The sequence below is a fragment of the Pyxicephalus adspersus genome, chromosome 3 (genome assembly GCF_032062135.1).
Source record: "Pyxicephalus adspersus chromosome 3, UCB_Pads_2.0, whole genome shotgun sequence".
Classification (NCBI taxonomy): domain Eukaryota; kingdom Metazoa; phylum Chordata; class Amphibia; order Anura; family Pyxicephalidae; genus Pyxicephalus; species Pyxicephalus adspersus.
In genome coordinates this window covers 83,400,787-83,418,733 of record NC_092860.1, presented here as the reverse complement: position 1 = coordinate 83,418,733, position 17,947 = coordinate 83,400,787, and the positions used below count along the sequence as shown (strand labels likewise).

General features: G+C 37.0%; 1 protein-coding gene across 3 annotated transcripts in view; it reads right to left on the bottom strand.

The window, feature by feature from the left end:
- SEPTIN11 (septin 11) overlaps window positions 1–17,947 on the bottom strand; it is a 57,914-nt gene that overhangs the window by 21,774 nt on the left and 18,193 nt on the right. For all 3 annotated transcript variants that reach the window (XR_011919915.1, XM_072405485.1, XM_072405486.1), the window contains exons 2-4: window positions 6,869–6,989; window positions 4,275–4,470; window positions 1,892–2,078 (exon numbers count right to left, since the gene is read on the bottom strand). Coding sequence is in view for 2 of the 3 variants with exons in the window: in XM_072405485.1 (XP_072261586.1) it covers window positions 1,892–2,078; window positions 4,275–4,470; window positions 6,869–6,989 (504 nt within the window). In the remaining variant the exon portion in view is untranslated. The remainder of the gene's footprint in view (window positions 1–1,891; window positions 2,079–4,274; window positions 4,471–6,868; window positions 6,990–17,947) is intronic.

The window sequence follows — 17,947 nt, the reverse complement described above, 5'->3', positions numbered from 1 at the left end:
TAAATACAAAATGACAGAAAGTTAGTACTCTTTATAACAGGTCCATTTTCAGACAAGCACCTCCCTAAATGGCATCACATTTAGTAAACTTGGCTGAAAATGAGTATCAATATTGATAATAAGAAGGAGGTAGAGTAAAACATGGAAATTTAAATTCAAAGCAAGTCTGGCTAAAATATAAAACCACGTAAACCACCAATGCATGTGCTATACTGTGAACACAGCCCTGACAAGCAAAAAAGACTTTCCTAATCTTAATGCACGATCTGACCCCCCAACATTTCTTTCAACAACAGATGGTGGTGCAGACCTGCACGTTTGCATCAGGCGCAATACATGCTTGTGGTTACAGAGATGGGAGGGGGGAACATAACAGACATCCCAGCCTCTCCCAGCAGAAAACAAAAGTCATCAGCTGGTAAAATAGTCCAATTCAGCCAATCAATACTTCCTTATGCATAGCTCAGCTCATAGCCTTCTGGTGGAGGAGGTGGTTCTGAAATGTATGAATGTTTTCCCAACATTGGAACTAGCATTCCGAGCGCTGCGAATGTTGGTTTTTTTTTAACTTAATGTTTAAATTAGAACCTCAACAAAATGTCCACATGAAGCAGTTTATTTTGTTTTTGGCAAATGTTAGCAAGGGGTCCTGTGTGGTAATAAACAAAAGCAGATCGGCTACCAATTTCATGTTCGACTAACCAGTCCAATCAATTTAAAGTTTGGTTGCTATTCAATCATCAGTCCCGAACAGGACACAGATGCATTTCGTATTATGTTCTTACAAATGTTGGGGTGGGGACAAAGTGGACCACAGAACCATACTGAGAGTGCTCCAACACATGAGAGAACCAAAAATGAATATTTTCCTGTGACAAAGACAATCTAACCATTTAACCAGAGTTTCTGCTAGAAACTTTGTGTGGGGGGGGAAAGCACAAGAAAATTACTTTAAAATGAATTTACTTTTTCCCTATTGTGCTTTAGCCATTATTTAATATTAATTTTTGTTGGGAAATATCAGATCCCCAGGTATGTGAAAATGGCATAAGTAGTACTAATAGAACCTTTTTAATATAGAAGTTTCTTTAAAAAAAACAATTCTGCGTAAGTGACCTTCTACAATCACAACACTATTTCCTTTGTTTACTCTTCCAACCATATAAAAATTAATGTGTTTTAACAGATGGTACTAAAGTAAACACTTAATTTCAATGTCACTGTAAAGTGAATGTGCAGACATACACAACCTAGTGCCTACCCAGTATGAAGAAGGTCTGTTTACGCAAAGCAACACTTGTGTGCTAACAGTAATAAGAGAGAGTGATTAAATATTGGGAAAACCATACCAAACAAGTATAAAAAAGGAGTTGTATAATAAAAGAATATAATTGGTAACGTAAGTGAATAATTCATGATTTTTTTTTTATATTGTGGTCCAAATCAGTCACAAAGAACTAGACAATATAAATACACTGACATTACAGCTTTCTACTGCTCCTATAAATACAGACAGTGCTAAAAATCTGGCAGGAAATTTCAGGGTGAAAAAAATAGCCACCACTCCTCCTACATCAATAAAGCTGTAATAAAATCTGTAGTGTATGTATTGCAATGACATTCTGCTCAAAAATCCTGTCAATACAGGTCTATACAGATAAGATAATTGTTGTCACAAAAGCAGAATTTGTTACTGACCTAAAAACAGACTAGGAAACTGGAATGTTGTATTATACAGGTACTAGATTGATATCTCCAGTACATGCCACCATATATTTCCTTGATAACTAAAAGAATGGACCTTGAACAATTTGGAAGATATTTAAAATATGTCACAACCAGGCTTACTTTTAACAGGAAGCACCATGCAAGCAATCAAATGAACACGAACCTTACTGTCAAGTTTCTTCATTGTGACCAGGTCAAGAGATTTCAATGAATGGCCTGTGGGAGCAATGAAGTAAAGGCAGGCATGAATCCTTGTGTCATGATAATTATAAAGTGACCTCTTGATCTTCAGCTCTTCTTGAAGATATGCCTCAAACTGAGCATCAATATACTCAACAATAGGACGGTAGCTGAAATGGAACACAGTACATTGGAATTAGAGATGATTTTTGCCTCCCTAGTACTGTGGAAAACAAAAGTACACAATAAACAAGGATATTAAAAACTACCACTCACAAAGCATTCCTAATGAGTAAAGCAAGACACTGTCAACAAAAAGCTACAAATTGACATTTTGTGTCACACTAAAATGAGGTATGAATGCCATATCTTGTATTTCTAATCTATAAACCAGGTTTCTTTTCAGCTGATCTAAACAGGAAATCTGGCAGCTGCTAAGAACCATTATTTATTAAATCTCTAAGACTGCTGAGGTTAGGCTAGCATGGATGAACATGGATGATCCATTAGACCTGAAATGGATTAAAGACATTTGCTAAAAAATTACAAATGATTTTATAAGATCCATATCAGGTTTGCTGGATAACCCAGGTTTACGCATGATAGTCTATCTTCAGCAGTCATGAAGAGCTTTAATATTTCTGGCTTATTGCGTCTGTACACACCGGCAGGAAGTGAACCTCTCCCAACAGGCATGCCACTTTTTCACAGACTAAACCGGGACATTACATGCCTAGTGTTAATATTAGGTATTGATAATAAGTATGCCATCAGCAGCTCTGGTTCTATTCTGTATTGAATTGATCCTCATTGTTATCTGGAAATATTGTAAGAACCATGATTTATGACATCAGTGATGTTCTGTAGTTGTGGTGCAATGTAGTTAGGTTGTTTCTCATCTTTTTATATCACTGCAACAACATAATCAGGCAAAAAAAGAGTAATAACGATTTCACCCAGCAAAAGATAAAACTCAACAGCTAAATGTATCTATGATAATACAAAATAAAATCCTTGGTCATGTTGGAACACTGAATAATTGCCTTTTCCTGTCCAGACTTCCTTATGGTCTCTTTATTTCAACAAGCAAAGGCCCACGGGAGTGCTGTGTGGAAGCACTGCTTTTGATTTATGTGATCACTTTGACCATACAAGGAAACAAAAGAGAGATAAGGGTTTGTAGGGGGTCAGAACATCTTTAATGTGCAAATATGCTGTAATACTCAGATCAGTTGGGTCAGCTGGACACTGGAATTCAGGTCATTATGCATTCAAATGCAAAAGCAAATATAAATATACAGTTTTGAAAAAAGGGCCACCACAAAACAAGTGGGTTCAATATAAATATTTATACTGATTTTTTTCTGAAACATTTATAAAGTTTCCCAAACAATGAAAAATGTGAATTTATTATCCTTACGTTCTAATATCATCTTTTTCTCTTTGTGTTTGTCATGTTTAAACATTCTTGTTTATAAAGAAGTTTATTTTGCAAAAACTTTAAACGTTAGCATGTGGACTTCCAAGCTTCATTATAACAAACAATTTATTTCTCTTCTCTACATAACCCATTTTAAAGTGACAGAGGTAGTTAGCACCTACCGCACATTCCTATTGGGCGGGAGCCTTTTATAATATGAAATAACATGGCCAAAAGATAAATTTGTGTTTGGCAGAAGGGAATAAAATAAGCTCAAATATTTTAAATATTTTCAGATCCATTATGTACCAACCCATGCTGTGCAAATGTAAAATGCTGGTTCTGCAACCCAGAAGACCATGACACTTTGTAACCAAAAGGGAGTATTCAGAGGCTCTGCTTTGAAGGCAAGTATTACAGCCTAAGGTGATTTTTTGAGTTGAGTTTTGATGCTTCTATAAATTGACATTATTGCTTGGTGCTAGGTGCTGTGCATGCCTCATTACAAGGGTAGATTCACAAATAAAGGAATCAATACTGAAAATACCAGGGGTGGTTGCTGAGTATTATACCCCACCCCACAAGCACCTGGCCATGTTCGTACATTAAATAGTGCAGTGTACTGAAATGGACATTGGATAAATCTAATTGAAGCAGTTTATTTGATATACTTACTGCTGCAGCTGCTATCCCCACTCCACCAAGCTCTACTCAGCCTCTAACCAAGACTACATCAGGCTCAATGACAAGCCCAGTTGCCCCGGATTTCTATGGAACCTGCACTAGGAGTAGACCACAAAGCTGCACATGCTCCTACTTTTGGATCATATGATTGGAGTATTAAAACAAAGCTGAGTGTCTTTGACCTTTTGATATGATGTACATTGTTTTAAATGTAGTGAATGTAAAAATTACTGTAATTCTTACGCTTTTTCAGTATACATACCTATCATCTTTGTTAATCTGGTCCCCAAATCCTACAGTGTCAACTATAGTTAGCTTCAGACGGACATTACTTTCTTGAAGTTCGTAGCTTCTTGCTTTTAACCGGACCCCGGGCTCACTGTGAGAAACTGGTTCACTTTCAAACTTTGTATTGAAAATAGTGTCCATTAAAGTGGACTTTCCAATACCCGTTTCTCCTAAAAAACAAAAGATAAACAATACCAGTTATATTGGTGCTTAGAATGATGTTTAATAGTTAAATGTACAGATTAAAGCAAAATTTACCATGTGGCTCCTTAATTTGTTTGTGGGAATTGTGAATTTGACAGGTTTTCCAACTTTATATTGAGGAGTACAAATTATGCTAACTTCAAGAAGGTGCTTGCAAACCACATTTGTGGACACATAGTAGTATATTTGAGGGTTGTCATCAAAACTACAGTAATCAAAGTCTGCAGGCTAAAACATCACAAGGCACATATTACAAGTGAGCCTTCCCCTAACTTCTAGCTTTTGGAAATTAGCAAGTAATAAAACTGTCCCGTAAGAACACTTAAAAGGAAGGCTTACCAACCATGGCCACACAAAGTAAACTTGTAAATGAATCATCAACCTCAGAGGCAACTGGGATTTTGAACATCATAAACATGCCCATCGTTAAATATGGTATCCGTGCTACACACTAAAACAAGGAAATAATGAATCCACAAGCCAGACAGTAATCTGCACTAAAAAATGGCTGGTTGCTAAGGAATAAACAGTCTCTGGACACACAGCCTAAGATCATCTATTTCACACAAAACATTTTCTGGTTTACTACTTCTAACTAGGCTTAAAATATAGGCTATTATTTTCTTTATCAATAACGTTTTTTGCCTTGGCAATATAGCAGCACCACTCACCTGGTATTTATTTAGTAAAATAAACATAAAGACACTATAATATGATATAGTGCATGTATATATTCACCTGCTACATGTCCTTTGTTGCCCCTGGGGTTCATGATCGGCAAGTTTGGCACTGGTACTGAATGAACATATTCGGCCACCTGCTAACATGCACGTGTTGGGCTGTGCAAGCTAACCGTTTACAAGTATGAACAAATTATGCTTTTAGGGCATCCAAGCTTTCCAGCAACATCTATCTTTTTTTGTTTTGCAAACATGTTTAAAAAGCACATTTAAAAGCATTCCTTGCATTGTTGTAATATATTCTAAAATCAGCCTATCTAGAGTCAGCATTACATTTACATCCACAGCCTGTTATCTGTTTGTAAGGCATTTGGGCAACTATGAAGAACAATATCCACTCCTACATAGTTATCTAACCTATAAGTACTTAAGTCTCACTATAGGTACGACAACAGATCTTCAATGTAAAAAAATTTGGAAGTTTAGTAGCAGGGTCCTTGCATTGGTGGAGGACAGCAAACCTTTAAAGCTCTGGTCCAGCCAGGGAATCCTCTAAATAGGCTGCTGCCTGGTACTGAAAAGCACCAGCACGGAGTCACAGACCCAGAACAAGCATGCTGTGTCAGAATTCCTGATCTCTATAATTGTTCCAAGACAGTAACTCAGGAAGAACGACAGCCAGAAAACAAACTTGTATAGAAAAGGTCAGCATTGGCAGCCTACATAATTCATGACTGGTGTACATATGTACTTTGCATATACTTAAAAATTGCACTTTGTTACTTTTCAGTAATGAAAATTGCTTTAAAGTAAAGTTCTGTGGCAACTGCTCCAGCCAGTCCACAAAGAGCTGTGCTGATGGTAAGGTGTGATGGAGATTATGTTGCAATGGTTTGTGTCACAGAAGAGTCAAAATAGGTTGGTCAAATAGTTTGATACTACTTAGGCCATGAGTCCGCTAATATCACATTCAAGATGGCAGTGCCCAGCAATAATCTCAGCGCTTTAGGATATCTGTACTGGTAAATAACACACCTACCATATGTAAATTGGTAAAAATTATTATGGGAAGACTGCTGTTAAAATAAATGAAGTGGGGACAAGGTCTCTAAGTAAATGTCCAAGTTATTTGAATAAAAATATATATATTTTAAATGTAGAACCTAATGCACTTTTGTACATTTACAAATGTCCAGCAGGCTTATTAGAATGAATTGGAAATTCATACAAAAGCACGTGTCATGCTGCAATTAGCATTGATTTATTAAAGCTCTCCAAAACTGGAGAAGATAGACTTTCATCAGTGTTAGCAAATGTTTTCAATCCTGGACCAGATCAGGTGTATCTTCTTAAGCCCTGGAGAGCTTTAAAAAATCAGGCCCAATGTGTTTGCATCACGAAAAATCCACATTTTAAATATTTCTGCCTAAAAAAAACAAAGTATAAACTTTATGTAAATTGTTTAAATATCTGTCTATAAATACTGCATGGTATTTGCCTGTGCATAAGGAAGAAATCGCTATTACATCAGGAGTTGTGATTTACAAATACGCAGAGGATTCATAATAGTAATAGTAAAGGAATAAGGAAAAGAAAGAAAGGATTTGTAATAGAAATTGCACATCTTTGCAATTTTCAAACTTACACAAACTTCTGAAAAAAAGCAAATAATGAGTTCACTCACCAACACATAATATGTTAAAGCAGAATCCCTGTGAAGTTGATTTGTTGACAAGCTGGTCTGGAAGACTATCAAACCCAACGTGGCCCGCTAAAGACAAATTTCTTAGGTCATCATTAGGTGACTATAAAAAGAGAAACATATACATAATTGAATAAACTTATGAAAAGAAAAAAAATTACAGAAAATAAGGTACAATTACATGAAAAATTGGAAATCCTTTTAGTAAGGAGTCCACTGAAAATTGAATGGCTCCCCTTCCTGTCTTTACATTATTCCTGTATTTACATTAAGTACTTTATATATCTTTTTTTTATTAGGGTTTAAACATTAAACATTCAGTTAAAATAAAAATGAACAACTTTCTCAGGGACGATGAATTATTGCCTTATGATGATGTTCGGTGGGAGATACTTGTAAACAATACAACTGATTCTAAAGGTGCGTACACACTTCCAATTTTTATCGTTCCAATCGAACGACGAACGATCGATTGGGCAAAAAATCGTTCGTAAAAAAGTAACCAACGACGCCGACGAACGAGGAAAATTGTTGGAAACGAACGACCGGACCGGCGGATCGGATTGGGCGACGATCGTTGAACATCGTTCGTGTGTACGGTCGTTCGTTGATCGTCCATGTTCAGAGCATGCGTGATGAACGAACGTCCGTTCACTTTCCTGTCGTGCACATAGTTCCTCTATCGCTTAAATGATCGTATCTATTGTGTGTACAATATCTACGAACGATCGTGTCGTTACCTCTATGTGCAGGATCGGTGCTATACGATCGTTCGTATATATCGTGCAGGAACGTTCGTCGTTCGTTTTCCGACGATAATAATTGGAAGTGTGTACGTAGCTTAAGAGCGAGTCATCCCGAACTGGGGATACTTCACAGCAAGCTGGATATAACCTTTTACAACAATGTGCATTCTTAAGCTGCGTACACACGGCAAATTTTTCTCGCCCGATAATCGGTATCGGCCAATTATCGGGCGAAAATCTGCCGTGTGTACAGTCGGTCGTCGTCCATCGTCCGACGACCGTCCTGGCGGATCCATGGACGATGGACGACGACCGATCCTAATGAAAGGGAAGGGGAGAGCGTGCAGCAGGGTGCCGCTCCGTCGCTCTCCCCCTCCCCTCTCCATAGAGCATGAATGGTGCTGTATGTACAGCACAGTTCATGCATCGTGCAGTCTTTTCTCGTTGGAAAGGATCGTGAAAGATCCTTTCCAACGAGAAAAATTGCAGGTGTGTATGCAGCTTTAGATAAGATGACCTCTGAGAGCCCCACATCCCTCATCTAACTAGCAGTATATTGCTGCATAGCATTAGTGCAGTCATGCAATTCAGTCTTTGTTCCAATATCATCAGTATGCATCTAACAACAGCAGACCTCACAACTTTCAGATAAGGCTACTACATCAATGGTGCTGTACTCCAGAAGTCTTCCTTCTTTCCAAATAACTCACCCAAGGCTTTTCTGTAACTCTGTTGCAGCACTTGACACAAGCCCATATCCCACATATACAGAGAGGTCCTTATTTCTGGGCTGCAGCTGAGCCCCCAGACTACAATCATGTCACTCTCACTACCAAACCTGATGACAACATTACTAGTATTGGCTATTAATATATATATATATATATATATATATATATATATATATATATACACATACACACACACGAGGGGGTGCTGAGAAGTTCCTGGCTTTGCCCCCTTCCAAATGAAATAGAAAAATGAGTGTGGGGCATATGACAGCCTAATATCTTAGTATGTAACTGTGCAAATATCAGGTCTTTGCGATTCTTAAAACTGTTTTTTCTTTTTAGTGAGAAGCTGTGATGGCAGAGGCACTAGCAAGTTTCACATCGTTGGAGTTATGGGCAGTCATGAAGTTCTTCATCTGGAAGGGGGCAAAACCAGGAACTTCTCAGCACCCCCCTCATACCCACACATGTGTGAGTGTGTGTATAAATGCTCTGCAAGAAACCTGCATTACATATTTGTTTCTATATCCATTACTCACAATTTTTTTTTTATACCATAGATATTTCCTCATTATGGGAGTTTACCCTCAGCAGTTAACATTGCTTGTGGCCAGAATTCTTAATTCTGCGCAGAAAATTTGTACGTAAAACCAATAGCCAAGCTAAATTGCTCTCATCAACACAATATTTCCCACTCACTTATTTTGGTTATCTCCACCAATGTAAAATCCTGTATTTTTCCACTTTCAGGCAGCCAAGCTGAGAAACATATTTTTAGCAAAAAATCTTGGCGAAAAGAGAAGCAAATCGACTTAAGGAATATTTTTCTACTGTTAAGCAGTACTGGTCAGCCAGTTTAATCAAATCAATTAGGAATGTGGCTGAAGAGCTACACACAGTCGCACACACGTGTCCACGCAAAGGTTATTAAAACAAGAAGTATTCCTGACATGGCAGATAAAATGAATTTCCTGACAAAGGGCTGGATGAAATAATTGTCTTGAATATAAGCCAAGTCTGAGTATTGCTTGCTCAAATGGTGCTCCCGTTGTGCAAGGAAACGCCACACATTAAGTTATATCCTCCAACTGATAAAAGATGATCTGAAAATGGAGTACATTTTATACTGCCTTCTGAAGGAAATAGGGCAGGCTTACTTAATTTAAAGAAGAACTCAATGCAGGTGTATAAAATAAAGCAGGGCATGTAAGCAAAAGATAATAAATATGACCAAAAAATAATAATATAACCATATATGATTTGTTTTAGTATTGAATGAAGCACCATCTAGAGGAGCCTTTCTCAAACTGTTTAACATGGGGGAACCCTTGAAATACCTAGTGAACCCCTAAGACAGCTAGAATTACTTTATCCAAAGCTCATAATACAGAGCCAAAAAGATCATTCCTGTCAGTAAAACTGACCTGAGAGGTCCAAATTGCTTGTTGCTCAAGGAATTCCTAACAACCTCTGAAGGAACCCTGGCTGAAAACATTGGTCTAGAACATGTAAATTCTGGAATAAAAGCAGCACAGAACTGAACACAACAATATGGGAATACAAACAATTTTATTCTGCATGGTTCCATCAGACAATCTGGTATAAACTCTGCTGACTTTTTTGGTTTCCAAAGTTGTCTGAAGTATTCAAAGCTTATTACAAATGTCTCAAACTCCAGCTATAATTTTCCTTTAAAATATACACCACAAGTAAAGGCCATCTGTTACAGACATTAATTTTTTCCCAACATTGTATTTTTGCTGTCATCATTTATATCTCTTCTATACTAATCGAAGGTTATCATGGCAAACAGGGAGAGAGCGAGATTGTCCCAGTGTGGAAACCTTAGACTAAAATGCTTGTCTGGAATGCAGAATTCACATCTAAAATGTCTTCTTATCCAAAGCTTGGACACAATATTATTTCACGGGATCCAAATGATAAAATATAGGCGTATGCTTTGTTGGCAGGCATGCTAATGTATTAAACTTTATTTGCTTTCTAAGTGAGGATTTTTTTTTTAAATCATACAATAATACTTCATTATCACGCACTGTGTACTACACAACTGCTTAACACTGCTGATTGTGTTGCTTCTTTAAAACACTTTCTGCCTACAGGCAACTAATGCAGTGCCAGTACTCCACCATTTCTTACCTTAATAATATTATTATTTTTAAACAGGATTTATATAGCATCAACATATTACGCAGCGCTGTACATTAAATAGGGGTTGCAAATGACAGACAGATACAGGCAGTGATACAGGAGGAGAGGACCCTGCCCTAAAGAGCTTACAATCTAGTAGGTGGAGGAATTCACACAACAGGAGGGAGTGCCTACAAGAGAAGTGCCCAAACAAAAAACTATGTGCCAAGATTACCAGGTTTTAATCAAAGTTGCAGATCAATTTGATTGTATTTACATCTATTTTAATGTTGGCAGATATAATAATTAGCCAGCATTCAACCATGCTGAGTATATAGCATCTTACGTTTTGTGTAATAACAAAACGTGCCAGTTTCTAAAATTAGAAAATAGAATGTAATTTGCAAATGAAACAAAAGTCACAAAGCTGAGCAATATAATTCATTCCATAATGATATACAAGACATTTATCACCACTTTCCATCAGAGTTGAAATAGAATGTTTCCATAGAAACGTCTTGACTAGTCCTCAGTTTTAAACTATTTTTTTTCTGGGGTCTGAGCACGCCACGCTTCACATACCAGATATGGTTATAAAGGAAATGCTCAAGCCTGTGATACATTTTGTTCGCGTTTTTCCTTTTACAAACAGAGATAAAGGAAACATTTGACCAGTGTTCAAGAGAAAGCTTGTGCTAATGTAGAATAGTATTTTACTGTATTTGCAATGTTCTAACACTGTCGCACTCAAATCTCAATGAACGCCAATCATAAGGAACTAAATTAAAAAGACTGCTGCAAAGCTGTATAATCCTGGGTTTGACAAGTTTATGCCTAAAATATGCTTTACGTGAATTTGAACTTTAATGGTAATATTCTGAATTCTTTTTATCGCGATAAAACTGGATCACTGCTAACACACGCTGTTGCACGCTGGATCGCTGCTCCCAGTCTGCGTCTCCGATAGTATGACCAGCTTCCTGTAAAGTAGTCCAATCATCAAAGCTCATTCTCAGGCTCTTCAGTGTGTTAGATACAGACCACTTCTACAGGTAAAACGTATCATCTGGGATTATCTGTGTGAAAGCACACACATTACAATGAGTTGTGCATTACGAGTTGCCAAAAGTTGTGTTGGGGCATCTTATTTATTTGATTGGGCTGCACAGGCAGCACAGAAAAAATGTTCATATCATTGTAGCGCCCCACAACACATGGTAGGGGAATATCGTGCAGTGGAGTGTTGTACGCTGCAACATAGATCAGCAAGGTGAGTTGGGAGTCACTCAGAATAAAGGACACCCCAACACACCAACACAAGCTACAGGTATTGCCTTAATGTTTGCAGTGTCGTACTGTACAAATATAAACTAGCCCAAAATATTTTGACTGCCATTATTAGTGGGTTTTGGCTGAAATCACAAATATACTTTGTCAGGTGTTTATTTATGTTCATTGAAGCCTTACACTTTTAAAGTGAACTTAAAGACAGCAGAAACACTGCATTTTCTTTATTTGTAAATTATGTGTCTGATTGTATATTGATGGAGGGCTAAATTCTATAGGTTTTTTTTAACCTTCCCAGCCTTATAAGTTTTAACAGTTCTTCAGCGAGTGTCTCTTTTGATGGTTTGCTCTGATATTGTGTAAATAAGATACAATGACTTGTAGCCTGCAGCACCAAATTTATGGTGACATTGTAATTATTATTGACAGCTAGATTTAGATTTCAGAGACTAGATAATCTCGACACATTGAGTTACGTAAATAGCCCCAGGGAAAACAGGCTGTACAATATTCAAGTGTTATCTTTTTCAATGAGAGCTTCACCTTTAAAGTGATTCAAAGCTGAAAATTGCTAATGTCCTACTAAGGTGTGTGTGTGTGTTGGAGATGAGAACACCACAACCAGAATAAATTCAGTAACTCAGGAAACATCAGCAGCCATACTGGACATAAAAATGGCTACAGTCCAATGGACATTAAGAGACAGTATGTATACTGTATTATATTGTGCAGTGACAGCAATCAGAGCTCAAACGGGCTAACTGAGCAAGTCTGCTTGTCACAGAATACATCTGTGCATACAAAACTGCTACTAAATTAGTCACATACAACAAAACATTAGAAATTATTACAGAATGAAGAAATGAAAAAGTCCAAGAAAGAATGAAGAAATCAAATCCTAATGCAAAACCTAATCTACATCCAATAATCAAATAAGTCTTCAGAGAGGATAAGCAATTTCTTTGTCCAACTATTAATATTAATAAACTGTATTTATAAAGCGCCCACATATTATGCATCGCTGTACATTGAATAACGGATGCAAATGACATATAGGCAAGGACACGGGGGGGAGGAGATGACACTGCCCAGAAATAGCTAAGAACTAGATTACTTTATACATTTAAAAAAAAGAAATTTATATAATAAAGTAGAGATAAACCCTAACAGCATACCAAAAAATAATAAACCATTGCTGGTTTTTTTTTCAATATTGAATGCTATTTTCACGTTTGTATCCCTATTTGCATCTCGGTGCTTTTGATCTGATCTTGGCCAGACTCTGTTAGCCACTTTCTGTCTACATACATCACCTGCACATCACTGCTCTGGGCTGGCTTCCTGATTTGTTGTTTTCACAACCATACCACAAATGATGATTGTTTTAGAAACCTTGGGTAGAACTATCTAAAAGGACATTACACTTACTTTCAGTTTGGGCCATTTACATTTTTAGCCTTAACCAACCAATAAATTATTGATAAAACTGTTCAAGTTGTTTTAATATAAAAAACTAGAGCTGCTCAATACCAGTGATCGATATATGGATGGTATGACTTGCTTAAAACTAGAGGCTCATTTGGCACAGTAGGCCAATTGGAACACTTTTTGCAGTATATGTGACCCAAGAATCCTTGTTTTATTGCAATATTAAGGGTATATAGTGGTTTGTAGTGGGTTATTTGATAATTTTTAGTAACAGAGTACAGCCACTCCAGCTTAAACTATATACATATTATATATACCCAAGTATAAGGCTAGGTACACACGTGCAATAATTGTCAATAGAAAACAAGCAATTAACAACAGATCAACCATTATTCACAATTATTTTGACTGACCGTATAGTGCACGATTTTGTACATGCTGTAACGATACATGGGCAGCACGGTGGCTCAGGGGTTAGCACTCCGGCCTTTGCAGCGCTAGGTCCTAGGTTTGAATCCCAGCCAGGACATTATCTGCATGGAGTTTGCAGGTTCTCCCCGTGTCTGCGTGGGTTTCCTCCGGGTACTCCGGTTTCCTCCCACATCCCTAAACATGCAGTTAGGTTAACTGGCTTCTCCCTAACAATTGACCTTAGACTATAATAATCACATATGACTATGGTAGGGACATTAGATTGTGAGCTCCTTTGAGGGACAGTTAGTGACACGACTATGGACTATGTACAGCGCTGCGTAATATGATGGCGCTATATAAATACTGTATAATAATAATAATAATAATAATAAATTGTTTGAACGATGCAGGAAGTGACATGTACCGGAGAAAGTGTACCGCAGAACCATCCACGATCACTACACACAATAGTGAATGATCGTCGCCCAAACCAATCCACCAGAACGGTTATTCTTTTCCAGCGACATTCCTCGTTCATCAGCGTCATTGGCCCGTTGTTGTGCATTTTGTTTGTTGGCGATTATCAAACAATCGGCCTCTAATTGTTTGTTTCCAAATGACAATTATTGCACGTGTGTACGTAGCTTAAATCAGGATTTCTTGGACGCCAAAATAACATTCTAAATGTTAGCAGTGACACATTTCATGCCCTAGGTTTATACTTGAGCCAAAGTAGGTTTCCTGTAGTCTCTGTTTACATTTGGAACAAATTATAATAAAGTATATATGGTACAAAACATTTCAGTGGCTGTGTGGCACATTTTCTGTGCATCAACTGTAAAACACCTCTTAGTTCCAACATGAATCCTGTCATGTGAACCCTGCCCTAAAAATAGGTCCAGAGGCATCGCTAAGGTTACGTTTCCTATTATATCCTAATTTTGCAAAATAATAGAAAATAAGTAAAAGTAAACAATATGACCAGATCAAAATAAAGAACAAAGATTGTAAAAAAAAAAAAAAAGATAATGAGTGCAGCCACCACATCTGGTAAGCTACATGATATTACATTTTTGTTTTGCAAGTTGAATATGCTTAAAAAAAACTTGGTAAAAATATGTAGAAATGGACTGATAGAAAACGTAACCATTTGTTTAGATTAGTAATGCACTACCTTCCTGCTCGATTACTAAGAATCAAGATTTCTATGACCCCCGAAAAGATTTTAAAATGTCTTTCTGCACACCATACATGCTGTGATGAATGTCACAAAAGAGAAGCTTAAAGTCTTTGCTCAACTTTGCGTTAATCAGTTCTGTATATTTGTCAGGCTAGAGTGTTCAGTAGCCCCTTCTTCCTGAGCTTCCCCACATCTCTGGAATGCCAAGAAGTGAAAAGAAACCACAAGTATGCAGCAGATGTGCAGATACATACAAAGTGCAAAGGCCCAGAATATATTTTAGGTATACTGAAATTAAATAGACTTGGCTGCCTAACATTCATAGGAAGGAAACTCTCAGCAATTGACCAAGGCAAATTTCCAACTTTAAAACTGAAACAAAAAAAAAAGAATTTTACTACATACTACTACAAAAAAGAATTTTACTACATACTATCTATAGTATAACCTGGCATTATGGGCTAGTCAATGACACAGTTTGGTTGGGTGAAACACAGAGGTCTGATAATGTAAAATTGTTGTGTGACAAGTGTAGGTGACTTGTCCATTGTCATGACAACTAATATTTCTTTGCAGAAGAAAAATATATTGCACCTGCTAGATTTTATTTTTTATCATGGACAACGTTGGTAAATCATCATATACAGAAAATTCAACATTTGGTCACGTTACAAAGGATCATAAAAGCACTATAATACAATGTTACTTTCTTGCCAACTCGAACAATTACAAAACTACAAAATGATAAGCCATTAAAATGAACCTTGTCAGCTTCTTGTCAATCACATTCAAATAAAAAAAATAATACAAACCTTTGGGAAAATGATTTTAGCAACTATATAACAAGCTACTGACTACATATTCAGAAATGATTTGTATTTGGTAAATGTATATAAATCCAAGAACAAAAATGTGATCTATTGCAGCAGGCCAGCTCTTTATTATGGAGGCTGCATTCGTTTTTTTTGTTCCTTTATTTTTACATGATGACCCCGACAGTAACAGGTCCTGTCCTAGGATGACAAAACTAAGGGTATGCACATGTGGATTGTCAATTAACTGCATACAATTACCACAAATGGGTAAAAAAGTCATTTAACTGCTTGTTTGGTTCAATAATAACCAGAAGTGAAATGCTAAAATGTTTCCTGTTTAACCAGCCGTTTGAACAAGCTCTTACAAGACATCTGTATCTAAAGCTGAGCAGTGTTGTCTTCCTAGGAAAGAAAGTCTTAGGACTACAGAATCCCTTGAATAACATAGGGGAACGTGTTCAGTAGTTCATGAAAATAGTTTGGAACCATGCTAACTGAGAACAGTGCACAGAGAGCACAGGTAGGTATTAGGGTAGGTATCAGGATTTCTGAAGATCAACAGTTTTTTTTGTTCACTTATTAAACAGATAAACCAAAACACTTTGAAAAGTATATTTACTGGGCAAAACAATTATTGTCAGTGTACACCTTACACTGCCTATAGTGGATAATTTAAAGCCTTCCCTTCATCAATACAGGTCAGGTTTATAGCAGTTTTGTCTTTTATCATTTAGATACATAGTCACTAACTCTACACTCCGAACTTTACTAACATCCTTTACCCCCTTTCCAGTAACAAATTCTTTCTATACAGGCTGTACAGTCTAAGCACTGGATTTCCTATGACCAACACCTAATGCCATTTTCTGCATGGAGTATCCTAGTCCCTACTGGGCACAATACAGTAAAATTATGGAAATTTCCAGCTCTGCCTTTGTGCTAAAAAAAACATTTTTCCCAATCCATAACTGCAATACTTGGGGTTTTTGGAATAGCACATTCAGCATTCAAAAGCAGCATGTCACCCATTGGAAAAGCAGTGTGCGGAGATGACAAGGAACATCTGCGCATTTTTTGTGTCTCATAAACTTCCTCCTCAACAGTGAGGATGTGACAGACAGGCAAAGAAAGATTCTAAGATGCTTAGTTAAATTGAAAACATATGTCAGGCCTGAGAGTACAGCCAAGCCCCTGCTAGTTCTCCAAAAGAGATATCTGCCTTCCTTTGCACAGATGTATATTCCTGGCATAGCATTCCTGTTCAGACTGACATGAGCAGACTACATGTATGCAGAGATTCCAATCATACAAGTATCCTAATTCAAACCAAGTAATGCATGTAATATCAAACTCTGTGTGCAACGTCAAATAACCTTTCATAGCACAAGTGTAAATTCTCTGGTAAGCTTAGTAATTCTACCAGTTATAAGTGTCAATACCAATTTATAAATGTTTGGAGACCTTACTGTAATTCTTTCCTAACAATGGACATCCCTGAGCGAGTATCATGAATCCTTGTTGCTGCTGCCCGTGACTGTTGATGTCAGACACTGTATTAAAATATGAATAGAATGTATAAAACACATTGGGGTAGATCTACTAAAAGAATATGGGCTTGATCACATAGAAAGGTAAATTATCCCATTGCAAGACATAATTCACTTCACTTACAATGTGTTTAAGTATCACTTTGCAAACAATGCCAATCACTTTTAAAGCAACCTAAAAAATACCAATGGTTTACATGTTTGGATTCTTTGGATTTGGATTCTACTAATTCAAGTGAAACATCCCTAGCAATGAAATAATTCACTTTGTTAAGCAAACTAACTAGTAACTTGACTCTCAATAAAACCAAATATTATTTCCATATATGAAGGGTTTCAGTTATCTAAGCCATGGTATAGCCAGTTGTAGTTACATTTAGCTGGACAAGTTTTGTAATGCTAAATACATTTCACACTTCATTCATGTGTCTCAGCCCTCTTAATGCAACCCCTATGGGGTAATGAAATGTGTGGAGGCATATAACGATTGTTTAAAAACCTGATGTGAACCTGAGATGTGAAAGTTGTGAGTAGAGCTTGTGCACATTTCTGCTTTGGGGGCAAGAAATTACAAGTGGTTTAAACACTGATATGTGGAATATTGAGGAGCAGGGATGTAAAAGGATACCCATGATTCTCATTCACAAGTTGCCCTGTTGAATCACTATTTCATCTGCTTCTGAACACACTGATTATCATGGGAAACTTGCACATGGACATCTCATATGATCTTCATTAAACTCTATCAGCAGTCATACTGGATGC